The sequence below is a fragment of the Oncorhynchus nerka genome, linkage group LG6 (genome assembly GCF_034236695.1).
Source record: "Oncorhynchus nerka isolate Pitt River linkage group LG6, Oner_Uvic_2.0, whole genome shotgun sequence".
Taxonomy (NCBI): domain Eukaryota; kingdom Metazoa; phylum Chordata; class Actinopteri; order Salmoniformes; family Salmonidae; genus Oncorhynchus; species Oncorhynchus nerka.
The window spans coordinates 30,190,127-30,213,937 of NC_088401.1; the positions used below are offsets into that span (position 1 = coordinate 30,190,127).

The following is a 23,811-nucleotide window of genomic DNA, read 5'->3' on the forward strand; positions in this document are numbered from 1 at the left end:
ATATCTAAAACCACATAGGGTAATGTCACTGATGGCACGTTCATGATAGGTTGGAAACACAGTTTTATGTGACAGTGATCCTTTTTTCACTATTTCTTGCACAGACTGCAATTGAATGATACTGTACTAATACAAATATTATAATTATTACTTACAAACAATGTTAGTTTGAATGTTTCTACAGTAATTATTTTATGAGTAATGAACAAAGAATTGTATATATTTTTTTGCATCAATTATGCCTCTATTATCTCTTTTTGGAACAGTCAATAAAAAAATGTAAGTTTATTGAGCGATAGAAAATAAAAGAATGCCCATAAAATATTTTTCAATTACACAGTGAGGAAGTCTCAAATCTCTATATATATAAAAAATAAAAAAATCTTAACAGTGAATTTAAATAATTATTTACACTTTAATAGATCATTAACATTCTTGCTACAATGAATATGCACATACAATGATTACATTTCTGGGCGGGTTTAAGTTAATCCTTCAGGGGGAGGGGTTAATAAGTATTTGCCCCAGTGAAGAATGACAATAACACAAGAGTTGTGTCACACCCTGATCTGTTTCAACAGTCTTTGTGATTGTCTCCACCCCCCTTCAGGTGTCGCCCATCAATATAAATATTTAATGTGCAATTTAAAGTTTAATAAACATATGCACAGGTTGTACAACCTTGTCTCTATAGGCTACCTTTGAATTGTCTAATTATCCATTAAGCCATCATTTACCGAATTGTGTGGTGAGACCCCTGAGGGGGACGGGGGACCCCGGGGGGACGGGGGCGGTAACGGAACCAGATTGTAACACCTACAATAGCAAATCAACTTGATTCTTGATCACAATTAAAGCTGGTACTTTTTTTTATCTTAACGCTTGAGCCGCCAGTTGTGGCTCTCGACAACATAATTGGTGGCTCCAATTATGTTGTCCTGGGTGACCCTATCGATGAGAATCTCACTCAGCAGGTGATCTTCCTGCTCTCTTCCCTTCCTCTCTCTCAATTAGCATACCTTGAAACCTGTGAGCTAACTTGTAGGCTAAGTCATCGAAGTCAATGGAGTCAATTTGAAAAGGGTATATTTATAAATGAAGCACGAATAACACTTTTACAGAAAATATATTTTTCAGTAATGGAAAGTTTCTAGTGCGAAGTGTGGCGATGCGCCTCTTGCATGAGTACTATTTCTCAAAACGTAATAGTTCTATTCAGATTATGTTTGTGATTTGAAAGACAACTTTGGCAGCATTACACACTTTCAAATCTAATTCTAGTATATTCTACAGAATTAGAGACACATCTCTGGCGATATCAGTTCAATTCTGTTTCCGACAACAGCAGCAACCTATCCTTAATGTGTAGGTCCATAGAAAACACATTTGAAGGCATTTGAAGGCCAACATTGTGGAAAAAACACCAATCATGTAGCCAATCATGTAGCCTATATTCAACCTTAGAATCATAATATCCTTAGAATACTTCAAAAACCACATTTATTTTGTATTTCAACAGAAATTAGGCCACCCTTGTTATGTCATCATTGATATGGTTTTGACATTATATTATAGGCTTATGAATGAGAATTATCTATTTTTAGTGGCCAAAACAGGTTTTAGTTGCATAGGGCAGATAGAGTGGAATAAGGAGCTAATTACCTATCAAGGGAATGATTACATTTATTTTGTATTTGATTTATTTAAGCTTCATTTAACTAGGCAAGTCAGTTAAGAAAAAAATCTTATTTACAATGACGGCCTACTACGGCCAAACCCTAACAGCACTGGGCCAATTGTGCGCCGCCCTATGGGACTCCCAATCACAGCCGGTTGTGATACAGCCTGGAATCGAACCAGGGTCTGTAGTGATGCCTCTAGCACTAAGATGCAGTGCCTTAGAATGCAGCGCCATTCGGGAGCCCATTATGGGTCCATATTCGGGAGCCCATTATGGGTCCATATTCGGGAGCCCATTATGGGTCCAAATTGGGAATGGGTCTAAATTAGTCAGGACAATGGGACAAGCACCTCTTCTCTTACGAGAAGTAGGCATATCATGTTAAGCTATCTTCAATGAATAGAGAGTCAAGACACCTGTTTAAAGCCCCTTCCGAAAGACAGCATCCTCCAGAGGACAATGTCAGAACCTATTCCCTAATGTAGATCAGAAAGGATTTGATTGTACGGTGAAACTTCCACCTAGCCTATCAGAGGGCAAGTTGGAGCTATTGACATATTGATTACACCTGTCAAATCCACTCAGATCTCCACACTAAAAATAAAAGGTTCTTAGAGTATCTTTTAGGGGTTCTTCAAATTGAAACTGTAGGGAACAAATATATGTTTTTCGAAGAACCCTTTAAAATGATTCTTCAAAGAACCCCTTTTAATGGATCCTTAAAGAACCTTTTGAAGAACCTTTTGGGGTGCATTTTTTAACTACCCCCCCACCCCTTTTATTATTATTATTAATAATAATACTACGCATATAAATAACAACAATAACACAATATTTTAGTTGTCATTGTTTATGATTTTAGTGGCAAAGCAGAATAAAAACATCTAAATATGAGGCAAACTCCCAGCAGAGCCCCAAGTCCAATGGGTATATCCTCTGTCGTGTTGATGTTAATGTGTTGATGTTCTCCTTATCCATAGCCAGAATGATTTTGTAGTGTATGGTGATCGAACAGGTTTCCTGTTATATTCATCAGAGGTGTAGGGAGGGGGAAGTCTGTGAATCCAAAAAATAGCAATTATACAATGTTTAATAAAACAGTATTCATACCTTGGTTTTTCTGGTGAATGTGAATGAAAATAACTGTTTCAATAATGGTTTCAATAATGGTTGTCATACACGTACTTTGTCCATAATGTAGAGGCCCATGGGATTTTCATTGTAGAGGTAGGGGAGGAGGATGGTACATTTGATCTGCATAACATACCAATACCAATTGGCATACCTTTGTATGCCTCCTCGTCTATATACCTGCAGACACAGACACAAAAGTGAGCAGTTCAGTCATCTGCACCCAGTACAGCTAGCCTGACCTCTTTATTGATTGATAACCATTGAATTGTGTCCATTTTCACAAATATGAAAAGGTAGATGGTATCATCATGAAACAATATCAATTTAGATCAAACAAGGGACAAACCTTACCTTAAATGTAGGAGATTTAAAAAAAATAATTTAAAAAATGAAGTTAACTGCCTGCACCTGCTGTCCATTCATATTCAAATCCAAATGTTTCAGTTCGGGAAAGAACGGTAGGCTCCTGCAAGAAACCTCACCAACTAAGGAGGTTCCAAGATGAACTCTGAAAGGAAAGGGTTAACGCCGCTCACCATTATATTTGTTTTTAATTTATTTAAACAACTACTAAAAGCAGGGGTTGGAACCAAAATTATTTTTCAAACTTTCCAAACAAATCCAAACTTTTAGTTCTGAACAGAAGCACTCATTTTTTCGTTCAGTTACCACTGTTCCAACCAACAAGATAAAGTTCTGAACCAATTCGAAACAAAACAAAGTACTGGCTTATATCATTCATTTCTTTTCCTTTTTAACCTTTCAAATCAACAGTTTTTTTTCTGAATTTTAGCTAATTAAATTAGGATACTTAACCAATCAGTGCAGATAGAGTAGGCAAGATATTGGTTAACATGCACAATGGACAGACAAGTGTAGCCTATGGCGCCAGATGCAACTGAAATTTTGCGGGTGGGGAGAGAGTGAGAGAGGGTTGAGGAGAAGTCTTGAAGCACTAGACATCTTGTTATGACATGCATTATCTGAATTAGGTCCACAGAATTACATTGCATTTGGATAGTATTCAGACCGCTTCACTTTTTCCACATTTTGCTATGTTACAGCCTTATTCTAAAATTTATTAAATCATTTTTCCCTCGTCAATCGACACACAATTACACAATCCCTGCTGCTGAAAAACATCCCCACAGCATGATTCTGCCACCACCATGCTTCACCGTAGGGATGGTTCCAGGTTTCCTCCAGACATGACGCTTGGCATTCAGGACAAAGAGTTCAATCTTGGTTTTATCAGACCAGATAATCTTGTTTTTCATGGTCTGAGAGTCTTTAGGTGCCATTCGGCAAACTCGAAGGGGGCTGTCATGTGCCTTTTACTGAGGAGTGGCTTCCATCTGGCCACTCTACCATAAAGGCCTGATTGGTGGAGTGCTGCAGAGATGGTTGTCCTTCTGGAAGGTTTTCCCATCTCCACAGAGGAACTCTAGAGCTCTGTCAGAATGACAATTGGGTTCTTGGTCACCTGCCTGACCAAGGCCTTTCTCCCCCGATTGCTCAGTTTGGCCGGGCGGCAAGCATTAGGAAGAGTCTTTGTGGTTCCAAACTTCTTCCATGTAAGAATGATGGAGGCCACCGTGTTCTTGGGAACCTTCAATGCTGCATAAAGTTTTTGGTACCCTTCCCCAGATCTGTGCCTCGACACAGTCCTGTCTCGGAGCTCTACGGATAATTCCTTCGACCTCATGACTTGTTTTTTCCTCTGACATGCACTGTCAACTGTAGGACCTTGTATAGACAAGTGTGTGCCTTTCCAAATCATGTCCAATCAATTTAATTTACCACAGGTGGACTCCAATCAAGTTATAGAAACATCTCAAGGATGATCAATGGAAACAGGATGCACCTGATCTCAATTTCGAGTCTCATAGCAAAGGGTCTGAATACTTATTGCTGAGAATAAAATAAAAAAATCAATTAGAATAAGGCTGTAACACAAAATGTGGAAAAAGTCAAGGGGGCTGGATACTTTCTGAAGGCACTGTATAATAAGGAATATGATCAAATCCATATCAATGATAACACAACAAGGGAGGCCTTGAACTGCAAAATTATTGTGGTTCTTGAAGTATTCTTAGGATATTATGATTCTATGGTTATTAGGTTGAATATAGGCTACACGATTGATGATTTTTTCCACAATGTCTTTTTCCACAATGTTGGCCTTCAAATGTGTTTTCTATAGACCCACACAGTAATTGTCGGATTGTCGGAAACAGATTTGAACTTAAATCGCCAAAGATGTCTAATTCTGTAGCATATACTAGAAAAACATTTCAAAGTATGTAATACAGCCAAATGTGTCTTTCTAATCACAAACTTGAGCGGAATAGAACTATTACGTTTTGGTAAATAGTACTCATGCAAGAGGCGCATCTGCACACTTCGCACTAGAAACTTTTTCCATGCCTAAAAACATATTTTTTCTATATGCCTTTTTCAGATTGACTCCACTTTTTGATTACTTCGCCTAAAAGTTAGCTCACAGGTTTCAGGGTATGTTACTGGGAGAGAAGAAGGGAAGAAGGCAGGAGCAGCAGCGTGCCGCGTGAGGTGAGCGTTGACAGGGTCACCAGCTACAACTCAGGACAACATAATTGGAGCCGCAATGAATTACCTCGTACCCCTGCACATCGCACAGTACTGGTAGCACTTGTATATAGCCAAGTTATCGTTACTCATTATCGTTACTCATTATTGTATTTATTATAACTTTTATTTTTACATGTTTTACTTTCTCTCTGCATTGTTGGTAAGGGAAGAGGTCCCTGAACCAATAGTTGGTTGTATTTACGAAAGTAATATGGGGTGGAAGCTATTGGAGTTTTAAGGAAGTATTTTGTATTTAAAGCCCATTTGCATTCATAGAAAATAACCAAATTGACGTAGATTGTACAGAGGACGCCCCTGAATCAATAACAGTTGGCAGTATTCAGGCCAAAAAGATCATCAAGGACATCAACCACCCGAGCCATGGCCTGTTCATCCAGAAGGCGAGGTCAGTACAGGTACAACAAAGCTGGCTTCTATATCAAGGCCATCACACTGTTAAATAGCCATCACTAGCCGGCTTCCACCAAGTACCCTGACCTTATTTTTTTTCGAAACTGAACAGCAAAAACAAGGGGTGTAACTTGTTCGCTATCGTCAGCTGATTTAGAATATGATATTTCTATCATCTTGGCATGTTCCTCGAAGAGGTATTGACAAGAAAAGTCTGAATCTTTAATATTAAGCCAGTGGTGTGTATTAATGGATGCCAAGGGAAGCCAGGCTTCCCCCAAAAATGTTTCAATAATAAAATAAAAAAAATCATATAAAAACACATATGTCTCTGTGTTTCATAAAAACAACACACCTCTCTGTATGTGTAGCCCATCTATCTGATGCTGTCTGGTCAAAAATAGTATGACATTGTTGACACCTGTAGCATTGAATGCAAGGGAAGCCAGCAGCATTTGGCATTCCTTGATAAAAAAAAAGTGTAATAGCCAATCAGCGTTGACCTAAACCAGAGAGTAAGAGGAAGCGAGAGGCCCAACTTGGCGGAAAATCTTTGTCTGTCCCTCGTTTATCAACCAACTGTACAATCTAATCCGACTGTAAAATAGCCTTGTGGTCATTTTCACAGAAAGATGTGTATTTATCAATGTGAATGTGATCGTTTGGTGTGCACAAATCCCAAGTCTGCCCTGAGCTGGGTGTACACAGTTTTACAGGTGAACAAGTGGTGCTGGTTTTGGAATACATGATAAAATAGAACTTGATTGTCAAAGTACATAGACTAATAACTGGGTTTGATAAGTAAACAAGATTAGGGACCAATCAGAGAGCAGGGTTATGATGATGTCATTATGAAAGGACCAATCACAGAGCAGTTTTGACGATGTCATTATCACATAAATATAATGAATCTGTCTTTATTTCAGTTAAAATCAACAGACATAGTAAACAAACAGCAAAATGTATGTATATCTAAAGACAACTTGGATAGAGTATAATGCACTGAAAAGTGACAGCCTACTATGGGGGTAATATTTTTAGGGTGGATGTAACCCATCTATAGATGTAGCCTCTGTCTGTGCAGTAGGCTGTTAGCACAGGGCAGGCAGGAGAACTGTTGAGGGTTCTGGATGCACTGGAGGATCATCAGAGTTCTGTGAGGAGACATGAAGATTCAAAATAACAATGTGCACTCTACCGTGTTTAGGGTTCTGTTCACTTTCCCAAAATTCCCAAGTTTTCCAGAAACTCTGTTACTCTGTCGATCCCGCAGAGGCACGGGAGCATGGCGACCTAAAGCATTGGAGAGAGCATACGTGACATTACCCCCACCCCGGCATGAGGCTCTAGCCGCAGGACGCCAACCACAGGGACGATCCCAGGGACCAGGAGCGGACCGGCCCCCTCTTCTGAGGCGCAAGAAACCTGATGAACCGGCTGAGGCGTGAGAGCCCGATGAGCCGGCTGAGGCCTCCCTGGCTGCCTTGGTCGAGGCACGGGAACCTATTCACCTAGCTGAGGCATGGGAGCCTATTGAGCCTGCTGAGGCATCACAGCCTGTCGATCCCACTGGGGTATGGAAACCCGTCGAGCCAGCAAAGGAAGGGGAACCCGTCGAACCCGCCGAGTTATGGGAATCCTACAAACCGGCTGAGGCCTCCCAGGTAACGCCGGTTCTGACTCCCGGACCAGACATCACCTCAACACAAAAACTAAAAAACTCTGATGCTTCCCTTTGGTGAGGCGTCATTCTGTAACGTGTGCGCTGGGAGTCAGAAAGCAAGTTCAGGGAGTGATTTAATTTAATAAATGAACGAAACATAATACAAAACAAGAAACACAAACAACGCACAGACATGAAACTGAAACAGAAACAACGACACCTGGGGAAGGAACCAAAGGGAGTGACATATATAGGGCAGGTAATCAGGGAAGTGATGGAGTCCAGGTGAGTGTCATTATGTGCTGATGCGCGTAACGATGGTGACAGGTGTGGCCATAATGAGCAGCCTGGTGACCTAGAGGCCAGACAGGGAGCACACATGACAATCGGTGGTAGTCTGGAAGTTTAAAATTGCTTTGGTGTTGGTAGCTTTTACGGTTTTGGCGCTAGAGGTTCCAGCAGATGGCAAATAATAATAATAAGTGTGAACAGTTTCTAAAGTTTGCTTTGCTTTCAGCAAGCATACCTAATAAGCAGGAATACTCAGGATTTCTGGAAAACTAGAAAGTTACCGAAATGTTCAAAACAAATTGTGTTTTAGTGAAGGATGAAGTGATGTATAGGTGATGTGACTTACAGGTCACTGTCTGTGCAGGTCCAGCGGAACCCTCTGGTCTGTAGGACATTGATCAAATCCACAATGGAACCCTGAGTGCAGGATTCTCTAAAGGAGCAGAGAACGAGGATACATAAAGTACATAACATACAGTATTTCTAAAGGTTGGTGTATTGTAGACAAACCGTTTGTATCTGATGCAACTTGACAATAACTTAATTTGCATGACATTTGCATAGATAAACTTATTTTGTGTTGATATTGAAAGATATGCCCAGTTCGTAACTTGGGTGTTTATCTAGGGTTCGTTCCAAATGGCACCCTATTCCCAATGTGGTGCATTACTCTTGACCAGGGCCCAACGGGCTCTATGTAGGGAATAGAGTGCTATTTGGGACGCATTCCCAGTCATTCTCACATGAAGGGTCCCTCCAGGTTGGCCACCACCTTGATGTTGACATGATCCACCATTCTGGGGTTCAGGCTGTCCAGCTCCACACCCCCAAACATGCTAGAACAAGATGAAAAGGACCAGAGTGAAACAATCACTACCCCTGTTAGACCACTATGTACTGTCAGTGGCTGTCACGTCTTCGCCTTACCTTTTCCTGTTGAAAGCATTCTCTATGGATCCATTGAGCAGTACTGTGATGTTGCCACATGCCGCTGCAGCAAACTGGCAAACATACAGAGATGAGGCCATCATAGCCAGACATAGTCCACAATATACAGTAGACATGTCATGCAGTCACCCAGTATCACAAAAATCACAAGGCACATCCCTACCACAAAAATATTGCCGTGAGATTAGTGGCATTCGTGTCGTTTAGGCTACCATTTTGTGAGCGAGCTTACGTTTTGTGAGGCTTGTCTCCACAAGGAATAGACAGGATGGTGAACACACGTTGACCAGTCTGGGCAAGAGTTGAAATCAAAGCCTAACAAAGAGAAACACATGAAGGAGCTTCATAAGAGAGAGACAGCCATTTTTTACATATAACAACCACCACAGAGACAAAGTCAATGACATCTGCTGTGAAGATTACATTATCCTTCTAAAAAAAAGAAGCAAAGTCATTCTCCATGTTTGATTCGTGTGCAGAGCAGGGGGGGTCTCTCCGGTGCAAAATTGGAAGAGTTTACCACAGAGATGGGGGTGTAACACATGGTGTTGTGGTACAGCTGCGCTACATAACACCCTATGTGTGCGATATCCCCCACTCTGTCTAAACTTCCTGTAAGCACTGACCCAAACATTACATCTGTGGTCAACCACAGAGCCCCAGCCTGTCATATTGTGACCTCTCTCCAAATCAGGGGCTTTGGAGTGATGGCTTGGCGCCCACTGGAACAACTGTTCCTTCAGTTCTTTTGGGAACAATGTGAAGAGGGGAATCATAACTCTCTCTCTCTCTCTCTCTCTCTCTCTCTCTCAGATCATGAAGAATCCTACCTCTGTCTTTCTCTTCCTGTCCGCACCAGATGAGGTCATTGAACATGTATCCCACCAGCGTGTCCTCCAGGGTCCAGAAACGACGTGTTACAGCTGCATAGCTGTGTATCAGCTCCCTGGTCTTACTCCAGAACAGCAACTACAAAAACCACGAGGGCAACAAGCACAAATCAGATACTAGATCTCAGAGGAATCATACAGTAGATACTCAAGAAATCAAAGATACTCAAAAACACAACACAGTCAGTTACATCCTGAGAGGATTCAGGGCCCGTACTCATAAATTGTCACAGGGTAGGAATGCTGATCTAGGATCAGGTCCCACCTGTCTCGGATAAGAATCCAGAGCTGCCATGGTGATACTCACCTTACCACATGTCAGAGTCTGTGGTGTGGCATGGAACATCCTTTTGTAGTCCTTAACCTTCACATTACAGCGAGACTTCCTCATTACAGCCTCCTCAAACTCCCTCCAGATCTCCTCACAGTCATAGCTACAGTAACACACACAGCACTTTTACCTACAGCACCAGTCAAAAGTTTGGACACACCTACTCATTCCAGGGTTTTCCTTTATTTTTACTATTTTCTACATTGTAGAATAATAGCGAAGACATCAAAACTATGAAATAACACATATGGAATCATGTACCATGAAATAACACATATGAAATCATGTAGTAACCAAAAAAGTGTAAACAAATCAAAATATATTTAATATTTGAGAGTCTTCAAAGTAGCCACCCTTTGCCTTGATGACAACTTTGCACACTCTTGGAATTCTCTCAACCAGCTTCATGAGGTAATCACCTGGAATGCATTTCAATTAACAGATCTGCCTTGTTAAAAGTTAATTTGTGGAATTTATTTCCTTTTTAATGCTTTTGAGCTGAGTTGTGTTGTGACAAGGTAGGGGTGGTATACAGAATATAGCCCTATTTGGTAAAACACCAAGTTCATATTATGGCAAGAACAGCTCAAATAATCAATGAGAAATGACAGCCAATCATTACTTAAGACATGAAGGTCAGTCAAGCCATAAAATTCCAGGATCTTTAAAGTTTCTTCAAGTGCAGTCACAAAAAACATCAAGCTCAATGATGAAACTGACTCGCATGAGGACCGCCACAGGAAAGGAAGACCCAGAGTTACCTCTGCTGCAGAGGATAAGTTCATTTGAGTTAACTGCACCTTAGATGTTGAGAGCATGTTGCATATAATGAAATAAGATCCCTTACAAAAAAATAAGATCCCTTACAACATGATCTCATGTGAAATAAATGGACAACATGGGGATGCAAAAAACATGTGATGACATGAAACTACACATGACATTTGAACACATGTGATAACCCAGGTGTTAAATGCCATTGAGAATATTTTACTTTAAAATGCTTAATTTACATTAATTCAATTTAAACAGTCATAGTCCCCTGCAGGTTTTAATTAGATTCTGGTTGGTTCCAGGGCCATCCCCAATAACATTTTTAAAACATAGTGTCATGGTCCTCTTGATTACTTGGGACTTAACTGCACAACCTTTTGGTTGCAACCTGAAGTACCTGCTGCATCACCAGGTCTGTGGACATAAAGGAGATTGGCTGTACATATTGCCTAGAATACATTTTTGCACTTTTCCTAAAGTATATACAATAATTTGAATGTCTAATTTCTATAAAATTACATTATGCTGCTCTATTCTGATTTCAATTAGTGTAAAAAACATTGTTTTATTTTGAACTGTAACCACACTTGGGACACAGCCTTAACTGGGATTTGAACTTAATTAAAACCTCTTGGTCGCTAGCAACCTGAAATGTCCTGCTGCATGTCCTTCCATACCACCAATATTTGCAAATGTATATATATATATTTTTTTTAAATATCACATTTACATAAGTTTTCAGACCATTTACTCCACACTTTTTAAAGCACATGTGGCAGAGATTACAGCCAGACAGGATTGGGTTGAGGCACAGATCTGGGGAAGGGTACCAAAACATTTCTGCAGCATTGAAGGTCCCCAAGAACACAGTGGCCTCCATCATTCTTAAATGGAAGAAGTTTGTAATCACCAAGACTCCTCCTGGAACTGGCCACCTGGCCAAAGTGAGCAACCGAGGGAGAAGGACCTTGGTCGGGGAGGTGAGCAAGAACCCGGTGGTCACTCTGACAGAGCTCCAGAGTTCCTATGTGGATATGGGAGAACCTTCCAGAAGGACAATCATCTCTGCAGCACTCCACCAATCAGGCTTTTATGGTAGAGTGCCAGACTGATGCCACTCCTCAGTAAAAGGCACATGACAGCCCGCTTAGAGTTTGCCAAAAGGCACCTAAAGGACTCTCAGACCATGAGAAACAAGATTCTCTGGTCTGATGAAACCAAGATTGAACTCTTTGGCCTGAATGCCAAGCATCACATCTGGAGGAAACCTGGCACCATCCCTACGGTGAAGCATTGTCGTGGCAGCATCATGCTGTGGGGATGATTTTCAGCAGCAGGGACTGGGAGACTCGTCAGGATCGAGGCAAAGATGAATGGAGCAAAGTACAGAGAGATCCTTGATGAAGTCCTGAGCGTTCTGGAGCAGGTTCTCAGACTGGGGCGAAGGTTCACCTTCCAACAGGACAACAACCCTAAGCACACAGTGAAGACAACGGAGGAGTGGCTTCTGGACAAGTTTTTGAATGTCCTTGAGAGGCCCAGCCAGATCCCGGACTTGAACCCGATCGAACATCTCTGTAGAGACCTGAAAGTAGCTGTGCAGCAACGCTCCCCATTCAGCATGGCAGAGCTTGACAGGATCTGCAGAAAAGAATGGGGGAAACTCCCCAAATATTCGTGTGTCAAGCTCGTAGTATCATACCCAAGAAGACACAAGGCTGTAATCGCTGCCAAAGGTGCTTCAACAAAGTATTGAGTAAAGGGTATGAATACTTATATAAATGTGATATTTTGTGTTTTTTAATATTTATTTTTTGCAAAAATTAAAAAATAAACTGTTTTTGCTTTTTCCTTGTTGGGTATTGTGCATAGATTGATTAGGGGGGAAATAAAAATGTAATTCATTTTTAAATAAGGCTGTAACGTAACAAAATGTGGAAAAAGTTTCTGCAAACTTCCGAATGCACTGTATATACAAAAGGTATGTGGACACCCCTTCAAATTAGTGGATTTGGCTATTTCAGCCACACTCGTTGCTGACAGGTGTATAAAATCGAGCACACAGCCATGCAAACATTGGCAGTAGAATGGCCTTACTGAAGAACTCAATGGCTTTCAATGTGGCACTGTCATAGGATGCTACCTTTCCAACCAGTCAGTCCGTCAAATGTTTGCCTTGCTAGAGCTGCCCCGGTCAAATATTGGCAGTAGAATGGCCTTACTGAAGAGCGCAGGGACTTTCAACATGGCACTGTCACAGGATGCCACCTTCCCAACAAGTCTATCTAGAATGGTGTAAAGCTCGCAGCCATTGGACTATGGAGCAGTGGAAACACCTTCTCTGGAGTGATGAATCTGGCAGTCCGTCGGGTTTGGCGGATGCCCCAATGCATAGTGCCAACTGTAAAGTTTGGTGGAGGAGGAATAAGGGTCTGGGGCAGTTTTTCATGGTTCGGGCTAGGCCCCTTAGTTCCAGTGAAGGGAAATCTTAACACTATTGCATAGATTTACATACTAGACGATTCTGTGCTTCCAAATTTGTGGCAGCAGTTTGGGGAAGGCCCTTTCCTGATTCAGCATGACAATGGCCCTGTGCGAGGTCAATTCAAGAAATGGTTTATCGAGATCGGTGTGGAAGAACTTGACTGGGCTGCACAGAGTCCTGACCTCAACCCCATCGAACACCTTTGGGATGAATTGGAACGCCGAGCCAGGCCTAATCGCCCAACATCAGTGCCCAACCTCACTAATGCTCTTGTAGCTGAATGGAAGCAAGTCCCTGCAGCAATGTTCCAAAATGTAGTGGAGTGCCTTCCCAGAAGAGGGGAGGCTGTTATAGCAGCAAATGGGGGACGAACTCCATATTAATGCAGATGATTTTGGAATGAGATGATCGACTAGCAGGTGTCCACATACTTTTGGTCGTGTAGTGTAGTTGTCCTCCGGCTACACCATAATGCTACCCCAGGGAGTGCTGCTGAGACAACAGTACACCTTCATTGCAAAACAGTGTGTTTTAATCAATTATTTGGTGACAATATATTTTGTATAGTTTTACCTAAAAAGGATAACTTTAATGTTTCACAATTTTTATTTTTATGAAATTCACTGTTGAGGGTGGTTCTTCCCTTCCTCTGAGAAGCTGAGGAAGACCATAGGAAGACCTCTGAGACCATAGTTCTGTTGTGTTTTCCTTGTTTTAGTGTTGGTCAGGACGTGAGCTGGGTGTGCATTCTATGTTGTGTGTCTAGTTTGTCCGTTTCTATGTATGGCCTGATATGGTTGGTTCTCAATCAGAGGCAGGTGTTAGTCATTGTCTCTGATTGGGAACCATATTTAGGCAGCTTGTTTTGTGTTGGGGTTTGTGGGTGTTTGTTTCCTGTCTTTGTGTTCTCTGCACCAGATAGGACTGTTTCGGGTTTTGCCACGTTTGTTATTTTGTATTTGTGTAGTGTTCACGTTATCGTATTTGACTAAACATGTTGAACACAAACTACGCTGCATTTTGGTCCTCCTCTCCTTCGACGGAAGAAAGCCGTTACAGAACCACGGGCAGGAGCAGGAGAGGCAGCAATGTCAGGATTTCTGGACGTGGGAGCAGAATCTGGACTATACAACTTGGGAAGAGATAGACAGGTGGGCGGTCGACCCAGGGAGAGTGCCGGAGCCCGCCTGGGAGAGCGCTCAGCTCTGTTTTGTAAGCAGTGTGCACATGATATGCTCTTATCTATTCAGTTGGGGGGGGGTCTGGAGTCGGACACGAGCTCTGCTGTACTATAAGGCAGCCCCCCACACCTCTCTGATTCAGAAACATTTCATTTGAATACATTCATTTGTACAACTGACTAACCTGTCAATAAACAGTCATAACACTGTCGTGACACATATTTAGGCCTGTTGTGACATGTATTATTTTAAGGCTGGTTATGACACCTACATAAGAGTGTTAAAACCCACAAAGCCTCCCACGATAGTTATTTTATGTCTGGTTATGACACCTACATAAGAGTGTCAAATCCCACAAGACCTACCACACAAGGTGAAGCATTGCAGATTACACCATAGCCTACTTGAAAACTTAATGTGTATGTTATATAACATTTTCTGAAATGTACCATATTAAATGATTGTAATTGTGCACACATTGATGTCAGACGTGTACCTACTGTACCCCAATGCTCTGTTGCTGATGACTGGGATGAATGCAGGAGCAAATTTCAGGAGCAGGACAAGACACTACCTTTGAGTGATGACTGACATATGGCCATGCTCGTGATAGGCCTATCTGGCTTATATGATTATGGTGGTCATAATACTTCATGACAGTGTCATAAAGTGTATTTTTTCCAAGTTATTTAAGCAATAAGGCCCAAAGGCGCGCACGCACACACACAGTCCAACTCCCAGAGAAAGGGAGTATAATGTGGGATTATCTGTCACAGGAAGTCGTGCAGAGCCCAAAGCTTTATGATGCACTACCAATTACACTGCCTCCTTTAAACTTTCATGATCGAAGACATCGGTTACCTCTGTTTTCACGCCCTGATTAGATTTATGATTAGAGGAAATGGATGGATCGCAGTGTCCAAAAGGATGCTAGATGTAGCAGTGTTGTAATTCCTCATTACGTCTCACGCATTATGTTGCTAACCCATCACTCTCTAACAGGAGGGAGTGCATTCATCTTAGCTGTGACATATTCGTTCTCAACAAGTACAGAGACATCACTCACGCTTCTCCAATACAGCCCTCTCTCTCTGCCTGTGAGGCTATGACAGACATGGTGGGCCATTAAAACTAGTTTTTCAACCACTCCACAAATTTCTTTTTAACAAACTATCATTTTGGCAAGTCGGTTAGGACATCTACTTACAGAAGTAATTATTCCAAAAATTGTTCACAGACGGATTATTTCACTTATAATTCACTGTATCACAATTCCAGTGGGTCAGAAGTTTACATACACTAAGTTGACTGTGCCTTTAAACCGCTTGGAAAATTCCAGAAAAGGATGTCATGGCTTTAGAAGCTTCTGATAGGCTAATTGACGTCATTTGAGTCATTTGAGTCAATTGGAGGTGTACCTGTATTTCAAGGTCTACCTTCAAACTCAGTTTCTCTTTGCTTGACATCATGGTAAAATCAAAAGAAATCAGCCAAACCTCAGAAAAGAAATTGTAGACTTCCACAAGTCTGGTTCATCCTTGGGAGCAATTTTCAAACGCCTGAAGGTACCATGTTCATCTGTACAAACAATAGTACGCAAGTATAAACACCATGGGACCACGCAGCCATCATACTGCTCAGGAAGGAGACACGTTCTGTCTCCTAGAGATGAACGTACTTTGGTGCAAAAAGTGCAAATCAATCCCAGAACAACAGCAAAAGACCTTGTGAGGATGCTGGAGGAAACAGGTACATAAGTATCTATATCTGTTACACCCGTTGTTGGAATGAGACCAAGGTGCAGCGTGGTTGGCGAACATCTTACTTTTATTTCAAATGAACACCAAAAAACCAACAAAATATAAAAACGAATGTAAAGTTCTGCAGGCTATTGAGCAACTAACAAAATCAAGATCCCACAACTGAAGGGGGGAAAGGGCTGCCTTAAGTATGATCCCCAATCAGAGACAACGATAAACAGCTGCCTCTGATTGGGATCCATACTAGGCCAACAAAGAAATAGAAACATAGATTTGCCCACCCAAGTCACACCCTGACCTAACCAAATAGAGAATAAAAAAGGCTCTCTAAGGTCAGGGCGTGACAATATCGACAGTAAAACGAGTCCTATATTGACATAACCTGAAAGGCCGCTCAGCAAGGAAGAAGCCACTGCTCCAAAACCGCCATGAAAAGCCAGACTACGGTTTGCAACTGCACATGGGGACAAGATTGTACTTCTTGGGAAAATGTCCTCTGGTCTGATGAAGCAAAAATAGAACCGTTTGGCCCTAATGACCACCGTTATGTTTGGAGGAAAAAGGGGGAGGCTTGCGAACCGAAGAACATCATCCCATCAGGGAAGCACGGGGTTGGCAGCATCATGTTGTGGGGGTGCTTTGCTGCAGGAGGGACTGGTGCACTTCACAAAATAGATGGCATCATGAGGAGGGAAAATGTTGTGGATATATTGAAGCAACATCTCAAGACTTCAGTCAGGAAGTTAAAGCTTGGTCGTAAGTGGGTCTTCCAAATGGACAATGACCCCAAACATACTTCCAAAGTTGTGGCAAAATGACTTAAGGACAACAAAGTCAATGTATTGGAGTGCCATTCACAAAGCCCTGACCTCAATCCTATAGAACATTTGTGGGCAGAACTGAAAAAGTGTGTGCGAGCAAGAAGGCCTACAAATCTGACTCAGCTCTGTCAGAAGGAATGGGCCAAAATTCACCCAACTTATTGTGGGAAGCTTGTGGAAGGCTACCCGAAACATTTGATCCAGGTTAAACAGTTTAAAGGCAATGCTACCAAATACTAATTGGGTGTATGTGAACTTCTGACCCACTGGGAATGTGACGAAAGAAATAAAAGCTGAAATAAATTATTCTCTCTGCTATTATTCTGACATTTCACATTCTTAAAATAGAGTGATGATCTTAACTGACCTAAGACAGGCAATTTTTACTCGGATTAAATGTCAAGAATTGTGAAACCCTGAGTTTATATGCATTTGGCTAAGCTGTACGTAAACTTCCGACTTCAACTGTATATATGCATTCGTGAAATGGTAGGTGCTTTGTGTTTGTTCTGCATGACCACTGATGTGATTGATTTGCGGTTTAATTACATCGGAGTGGAAGGTGGCGAGATGACATGTCCTTTTAACAAATTGACGTCTGGTTTCACATGAGGTTATTGTCATTCATTGTACATTTGTACGTATTGCACACTTCTTTTAACTACTGTAACCATGTTTTCAGACTTGCTTCAAAGTTTGCCTGCTTTGATAGAGTCATAAGAGTAAAAATTAACCCCCATAACTCCGTACCAAAACAGGAAGTACTTTAAAGGCTCATTGCTAGAGGTTGACGAAAACCCACACACAAAGGATGTATTGACTGTGACTGTGAACCCCATTTCTTACTCAGTAATGGAGGTACAGTGAAACTTTTATGTTTTATGAGCACTTGCATTGCACCGTTGTGATCATTCCAATGAAAATGAAGGGTCAATTAAATGAATATACTGAAGCAGTTTGCACTCAGCGTTCATGACACAGGCAAACACACATACACACACACACGCACAGAGTGCCTGGACACAGCCCGTAGCTGTGTGATATTGGCCATGTATCACACACCCCAAGGTGCCTTATTGCTATTATAAACTGCCCACCAACGTAATTAGAGCAGTAAATATACATGTTTTGTAATACCAGTGGTATACGATCTGATATACTATGGCTGTCAGCCAATCAACATTCAGAGCTCGAACCACTCAGTTTATATTTAAGCAATTAGGCACAAGGGGGTGTGGTATATGGCCAATATACCATGGCTAAGGTCTGTTATTATGCACGACGCAACGCGGAGTGCCTGGATACAGCCCTTAGCCATGGTATATTGGCCATATACCACAAACCCCCAAGGTACCATATTGCTATTATAAAATGGTTACCAATGTAATTAGAGTAGTAAAAATAAATGTTTTGTCATACCCATGGTATACGGTCTGATATACCATGGCTGTCAGCCAATCAGCATTCAGGGCTCGAACCACCCAGTTTATAATTAAACATACCACAGCATTATTGAATACTCGTTTCTGATTGGTTAAAAGGGAATTCTAGAATGGACATTAAAACCAGATAACTGGACAGTTCGAAAATATATCGGGGAACCTTGCAATCATGACGCAATAAGCGCCTACACATGCAGACCGTACTTGCTACAAAGTTACAGAATGCTAAACCAACAACCACACAAAACGGAATAAGATACATTGTAAATGCAGGTCCTACGAGGAACAAACTTTGCTAGGAGACTTTCATTGATTTGTTTTTGCAGAGACATATTTTGGGGGGGAGCGTCTGATGACTTAACGTGGTGAGTGATGAACAAGAATGTATCTGGTCCCTACTGTTGCAGTCATGACGCAAGTGGCGCTATGCTGTAAAGTACTTCCATGTTTCTAGTTTGACCAGCTGTTATCAGCAACTGATATTTTAAAATTTAGTTGTCATAAAGGCAGGTTTGCTAGCAATAAACAATTGTTCAAATTCCTAGCCTAGTGTTGGAAAAACGATGTGATCTCCTCATTATGAAGTGTTGAGTGTTCTGACGAGAAGGAAAACTTTTCTACCTATGCCAGGCAAAATCAGCCATTATCAGCTCATTGTTATGGATGTACCCAAATGAATGTCAACAGAAAACAGCTACTTTGCTGTTACTCTACCTGCAAAGGTTGTGACTGTGTTAGCCGTAGCTAGCTGGCTAGCTAACAAGCAAGGGATAAGATCGTTGCCATGGAACATAAAAAACGAATGGCTGGGTCGCGCCCATAAATATCGAACTAAGCAAACGAATGACTGGGTCCAAAAGATGAGAAAGTATGAATTCACTTATAAAGATGAAAATATCAACAACAACAAAAAAAGTATTTCTACCGGTAAAGTAAATGTGTGCTTTCAAATGGTTTTCTTTCTTTCTCTCTCTCTCTCTCTCGGAGGACCTGAGCCCTAGGACCATGCCTCAGGACAACCTGGCATGATGACTCCTTGCTGTCCCCAGTCCACCTGGCCGTGCTGCTGCTCCAGTTTCAACTGTTCTGCCTGCGGCTATGGAACACTGACCTGTTCACCGGACGTGCTACCTGCCCCAGACCTGCTGTTTTCAACTCTCTAGAGACAGCAGGAGCGGTAGAGATACTCTTAATGATCGGCTATGAAAAGCCAACTGACATTTACTCCTGAGGTGCTGACTTGATGCACCCTCGACAACTACTGTGATTATTATTATTTGACCATGCTGGTCATTTATGAACATTTGTACATCTTGGCCATGTTCTGTTATAATCTCCACCCGGCACAGCCAGAAGAGGACTGGGGAGAGGACTGGCCACCCCTCAAAGCCTGGTTCCTGTCTAGGTTTCTCCCTAGGTTTTGGCCTTTCTAGGGAGTTTTTCCTAGCCACTGTGCTTCTACACCTGCATTGCTTGTTGTTTGGGGTTTTAGGCTGGGTTTCTGTACAGCACTTTGCGATATCAGCTGATGTACGAAGGGCTAAATAAATACATTTGATTTGATTTTTCTTTGGCAACTGTAAGCAATTGTATTTTATTGTTAGCCTGCAATACTTTATTATAAAAGGTGGCTATTTTGCCTATGTTCCACAAACACTTTTTCAAATGTGAAATCATGTTATTTTCCACATGTGAAATCAGGTTATTTTCCACATGTGAAATCATGTGGTTTTCCGTAAGGGATTCTATGTTAGAAATACATTTGATTTGTCAAGACACTAAGTCGGTCAAACTGCCTACTTTTTCATGTCTTACCCACACTTTACCTGGAATTAGGCCAAACTAGTGTAATGTAGCTGTAACATCGACCAATCACAATGTGTTTCAGGTTAGGTGTCGTCCCCATCCCAGCTGTCAAACCATCAGTGCAAAACAGGACAATGACAAACCCTGATGAAAGAAAATAACACAAGTACAATACCTCTTTGAATATATTCATCAATGTCTATAAAGGTGTTCTTTCACTCAGGTTATGGAGGTACTATTGAATATAACTCACATAATATGAGCATGTGGAATATGCTAGAGGTCGACGACGACTTCTGAAAGGTCATGGTGTTCAGAGCTCATGGATGGAGCTCTCCAAGGTACGCCCCAGACCCCTCTTACTTTCAGAGTTAGGCCCCGTCACTGTCAATAGAGAAAGAAATAGTGAGTGAGAGTAGCGAAGTGTGTGTATGTGTGTGCACGTGCCTGGTGACATCAATTGACATCAATAGTGTGAAGTCAATGAAGAGACCAAATCAAATCAAACTTTATTTGAGACATGCCCTGAATACAACAAGTGTAGACTTTACCATGAAATGCTTACTTACAAGCCCTTAACCAAGAGTGCAGTTCAAGAAGAAGAAAATATTTACCAAGTAGGCTAAAATAAAAAGTAATAATAAAAAGTAACACAATAAGAATAACGAGGCAATATACAGGGGGCACTGAGTCAGTGTGCGGGGGTACAGGCTAGTTGAGGTAATCTGCACATGTAGGTGGGGGCGAAGACTATGACTATGCATAGGTAACTAACAAACAGCGAATAGCAGCAGTGTACAAGAGAGGGGAGACTCTTATTATAATTTCATGCTCTCTCTTTCTCTCTCTCTGTGTGTTAGTGTTTGCATGCTTGGTGACCTCCAGTGTGGGGTAAAAGAAGAGACAACCCATGTGTTATCCCAAATGTGACTCTAATTATAATTTCACGCTATACTACTAGGAAGCACATTTGTGCAATGGGGGAGAGGTCAACCACTAGAAGTTTGCAGAAAGACATACAAACAGGCCATACATAGTGTCAGGTTAACATTTTTTGGTAGGTAGTGTAAGATTCTGGTCAGTGTGTGTAATAGTGAGGAGTTGGTGTTGATAGGGTATGTCAGAGGGTATGACTTTAGTTAGAGATAGGGTTTATGAGTTGGGTTAGTAGAGTAACAGTGTTTACAAGTGGCTGGCAGAGCTCCTTGCGTCTCTCACTACTCTCAAGAGAACACACACGGGGTTTGTTGCCTGTTAAATCTAATCAGCTAAGGGAATGTGGCTGTCTCTTCCCACTGTCTTTGTGTCCTGTCATAAAGGTGGTTGTCTTTCAGATGTTTACAGTAGATGTAAGGGTAAACAGTCCATCAAGCACACACACTCAAAATAAGGCAGGCATTACTGATGAATGATTTTTTTTGTTTTGGTCATTTTTTTTTGTTAAAAGCCAATCATCCATTTTCTTATCACTCATGATGTAAAGTACAGTTCAAACTCACCAACTCAACACAAATACCTTACCTACGATTAGAATAAATCAACAGGAAACAATAACATGGTAATAAATCAGTAATCATGTCAAACATATTCAATAGAAACACTCAGTCCAAAAACGAATACATAAAAACCAGACAAAGACCAAGAAGTGCTTACCACTGCATAAGAAGGGACACAAACATTGATGAGTTGATGAACAGTTAGCTCCACAACATCTGGATGTCCGTAGGAGTGGTGTTCATTTCCCTCCCTGCACAGTAGCAGTGTCCTGGGGTTGTGCAGTGGACATTACCCTCCTCCCTTGGCAACTAAGAAACCTGAGGGGCTGGGCTCCCAAGACAGACACAGCCCTATCCTAACCCATAGAGCTGGTCTGAGGGAATAAACTAGGCCTTTTCTTGCCACAGACAGATGGCCCACATGACTCTCATTACAACCGTCTCCACACAGAGGGCAGGAAAAGGACTCTGGGGAAGGACACTTACCATATGCAGGGACAGGGGCGAGCACACATATATCATATGAATACATAAAGATAAGATTTTTGAATGGACTTATATTTATTTTAAGGCTGGAAAAGGGGTGGATTGCCAATCAACATACGGTGTGTGCAGTATCACTTAGTGGCCAGGAGATGGTGTTAATTGTCTTGTTTGTATGCGAGTTATGGTTTCAATCCCCATCCCAGCCTTGTACTCTGTTTCAATCATACAGTCGTGGCCAAAAGTTTTGAGAATGACACAAAAATGAGTTTTCACAAAGTCTGCTACCTCAGTTTGTATGATGGAAATTTGCATACACTCCAGAATGTTATGAAGAGTGATCAGATGAATTGCAATTAATTGCCGTGCAAATGAACTGAATCCCCCAAAAACATTTCCACTGCATTTCAGCCCTACCACAAAAGGACCAGCTGACATCATGTCAGTGATTCTCTCGTTAACACAGGTGTGAGTGTTGACGAGGACAAGGCTGGAGATCACTCTGTCATGTTGATTTAGTTCGAATAATAGACTTGAAGCTTCAAAAGGAGGGTGGTGCTTGGAATCATTGTTCTTCCTCTGTCAAACATGGTTACCTGCAAGGAAACGCGTGCCGTCATCATTGCTTTGCACAAAAAGGGCTTCACAGGCAAGGATATTGCTGCCAGTAAGATTGCACCTAAATCAACCATTTTTCAGATCATCAAGAATTTCAAGGAGAGTGGTTCAATTGTTGTGAAGAAGGCTTCAGGGTGCCCAAGAAAGTCCAGCAAGCGCCAGGACCACCTTCTGGGGCGGCAGGGTAGCTTAGTGGTTAGAGCATTGGACTAGTAACCGGAAGGTTGCAAGTTCAAACCCCCGAGCTGACAAGGTACAAATCTGTCGTTCTGCCCCTGAACAGGCAGTTAACCTAGGCCGTCATTGAAAATAAGAATTTGTTCTTAACTGACTTGCCTAGTTAAATAAAGGTCAAATTAATTTTAAAAAGTTGATTCATTGTGGGATCGGGGAACCACCAGTACAGAGCTTGCTCAGGAATGGCAGCAGGCAGGTGTGAGTGCACACACAGTGAGGTGAAGAGGATGGCCTGGTGTCAAGAAGGGCAGCAAAGAAGCCACTTCTCTCCAGGAAAAACATGAGGGACAGACTGATATTCTGCAAAAGGTACAGGGATTGGACTGCTGAGGATTGGGGTAAAGTCATTTTCTCTGATGAATCCCCTTTCCGATTGTTTGGGGCATGCGGAAAAAAGCTTGTCTGGAGAAGACAAGGTGAGTGCTACCATCAGTCCTATGTCATGCCAACAGTAAAGCATCCTGAGACCATTCATGTGTGGGGTTGCTTCTTAGCCAAGGGAGTGGGCTCACTCACAATTTTGCCTAAGAACACAGCCATGAATAAAGAATGGTACTAACACATCCTCCGAGAGCAACTTCTCCCAACCTTCCAGGAACAGTTTGTTGACAAACAATGCCTTTTCCAGCATGATGGAGCACCTTGCCATAAGGCAAAAGCAAAACATCGATATTTTGGGTCCATGGCCAGGAAACTCCCCAGACCTTAATCCCATTGAGAACTTGTGGACAATCCTCAATAGGCGGGTG

General features: G+C 41.8%; 1 protein-coding gene across 1 annotated transcript; it reads right to left on the minus strand.

The window, feature by feature from the left end:
- Window positions 1-6,718: 6,718 nt before the first annotated feature.
- Window positions 6,719-22,215, minus strand: LOC115131105 (ADP-ribosyl cyclase/cyclic ADP-ribose hydrolase 1). The gene is made up of 10 exons (XM_029662710.2): window positions 21,882-22,215; window positions 20,482-20,612; window positions 20,249-20,372; window positions 9,936-10,062; window positions 9,569-9,707; window positions 8,971-9,053; window positions 8,718-8,791; window positions 8,534-8,626; window positions 8,137-8,223; window positions 6,719-6,990 (listed from the first exon to the last, which is right to left on the minus strand). Exons 2-10 carry the CDS (start codon window positions 20,534-20,536, stop codon window positions 6,894-6,896), a joined length of 879 nt encoding a protein of 292 aa, XP_029518570.2. The 5' UTR covers window positions 20,537-20,612; window positions 21,882-22,215; the 3' UTR covers window positions 6,719-6,893.
- Between the last annotated feature and the right edge of the window lie 1,596 nt (window positions 22,216-23,811).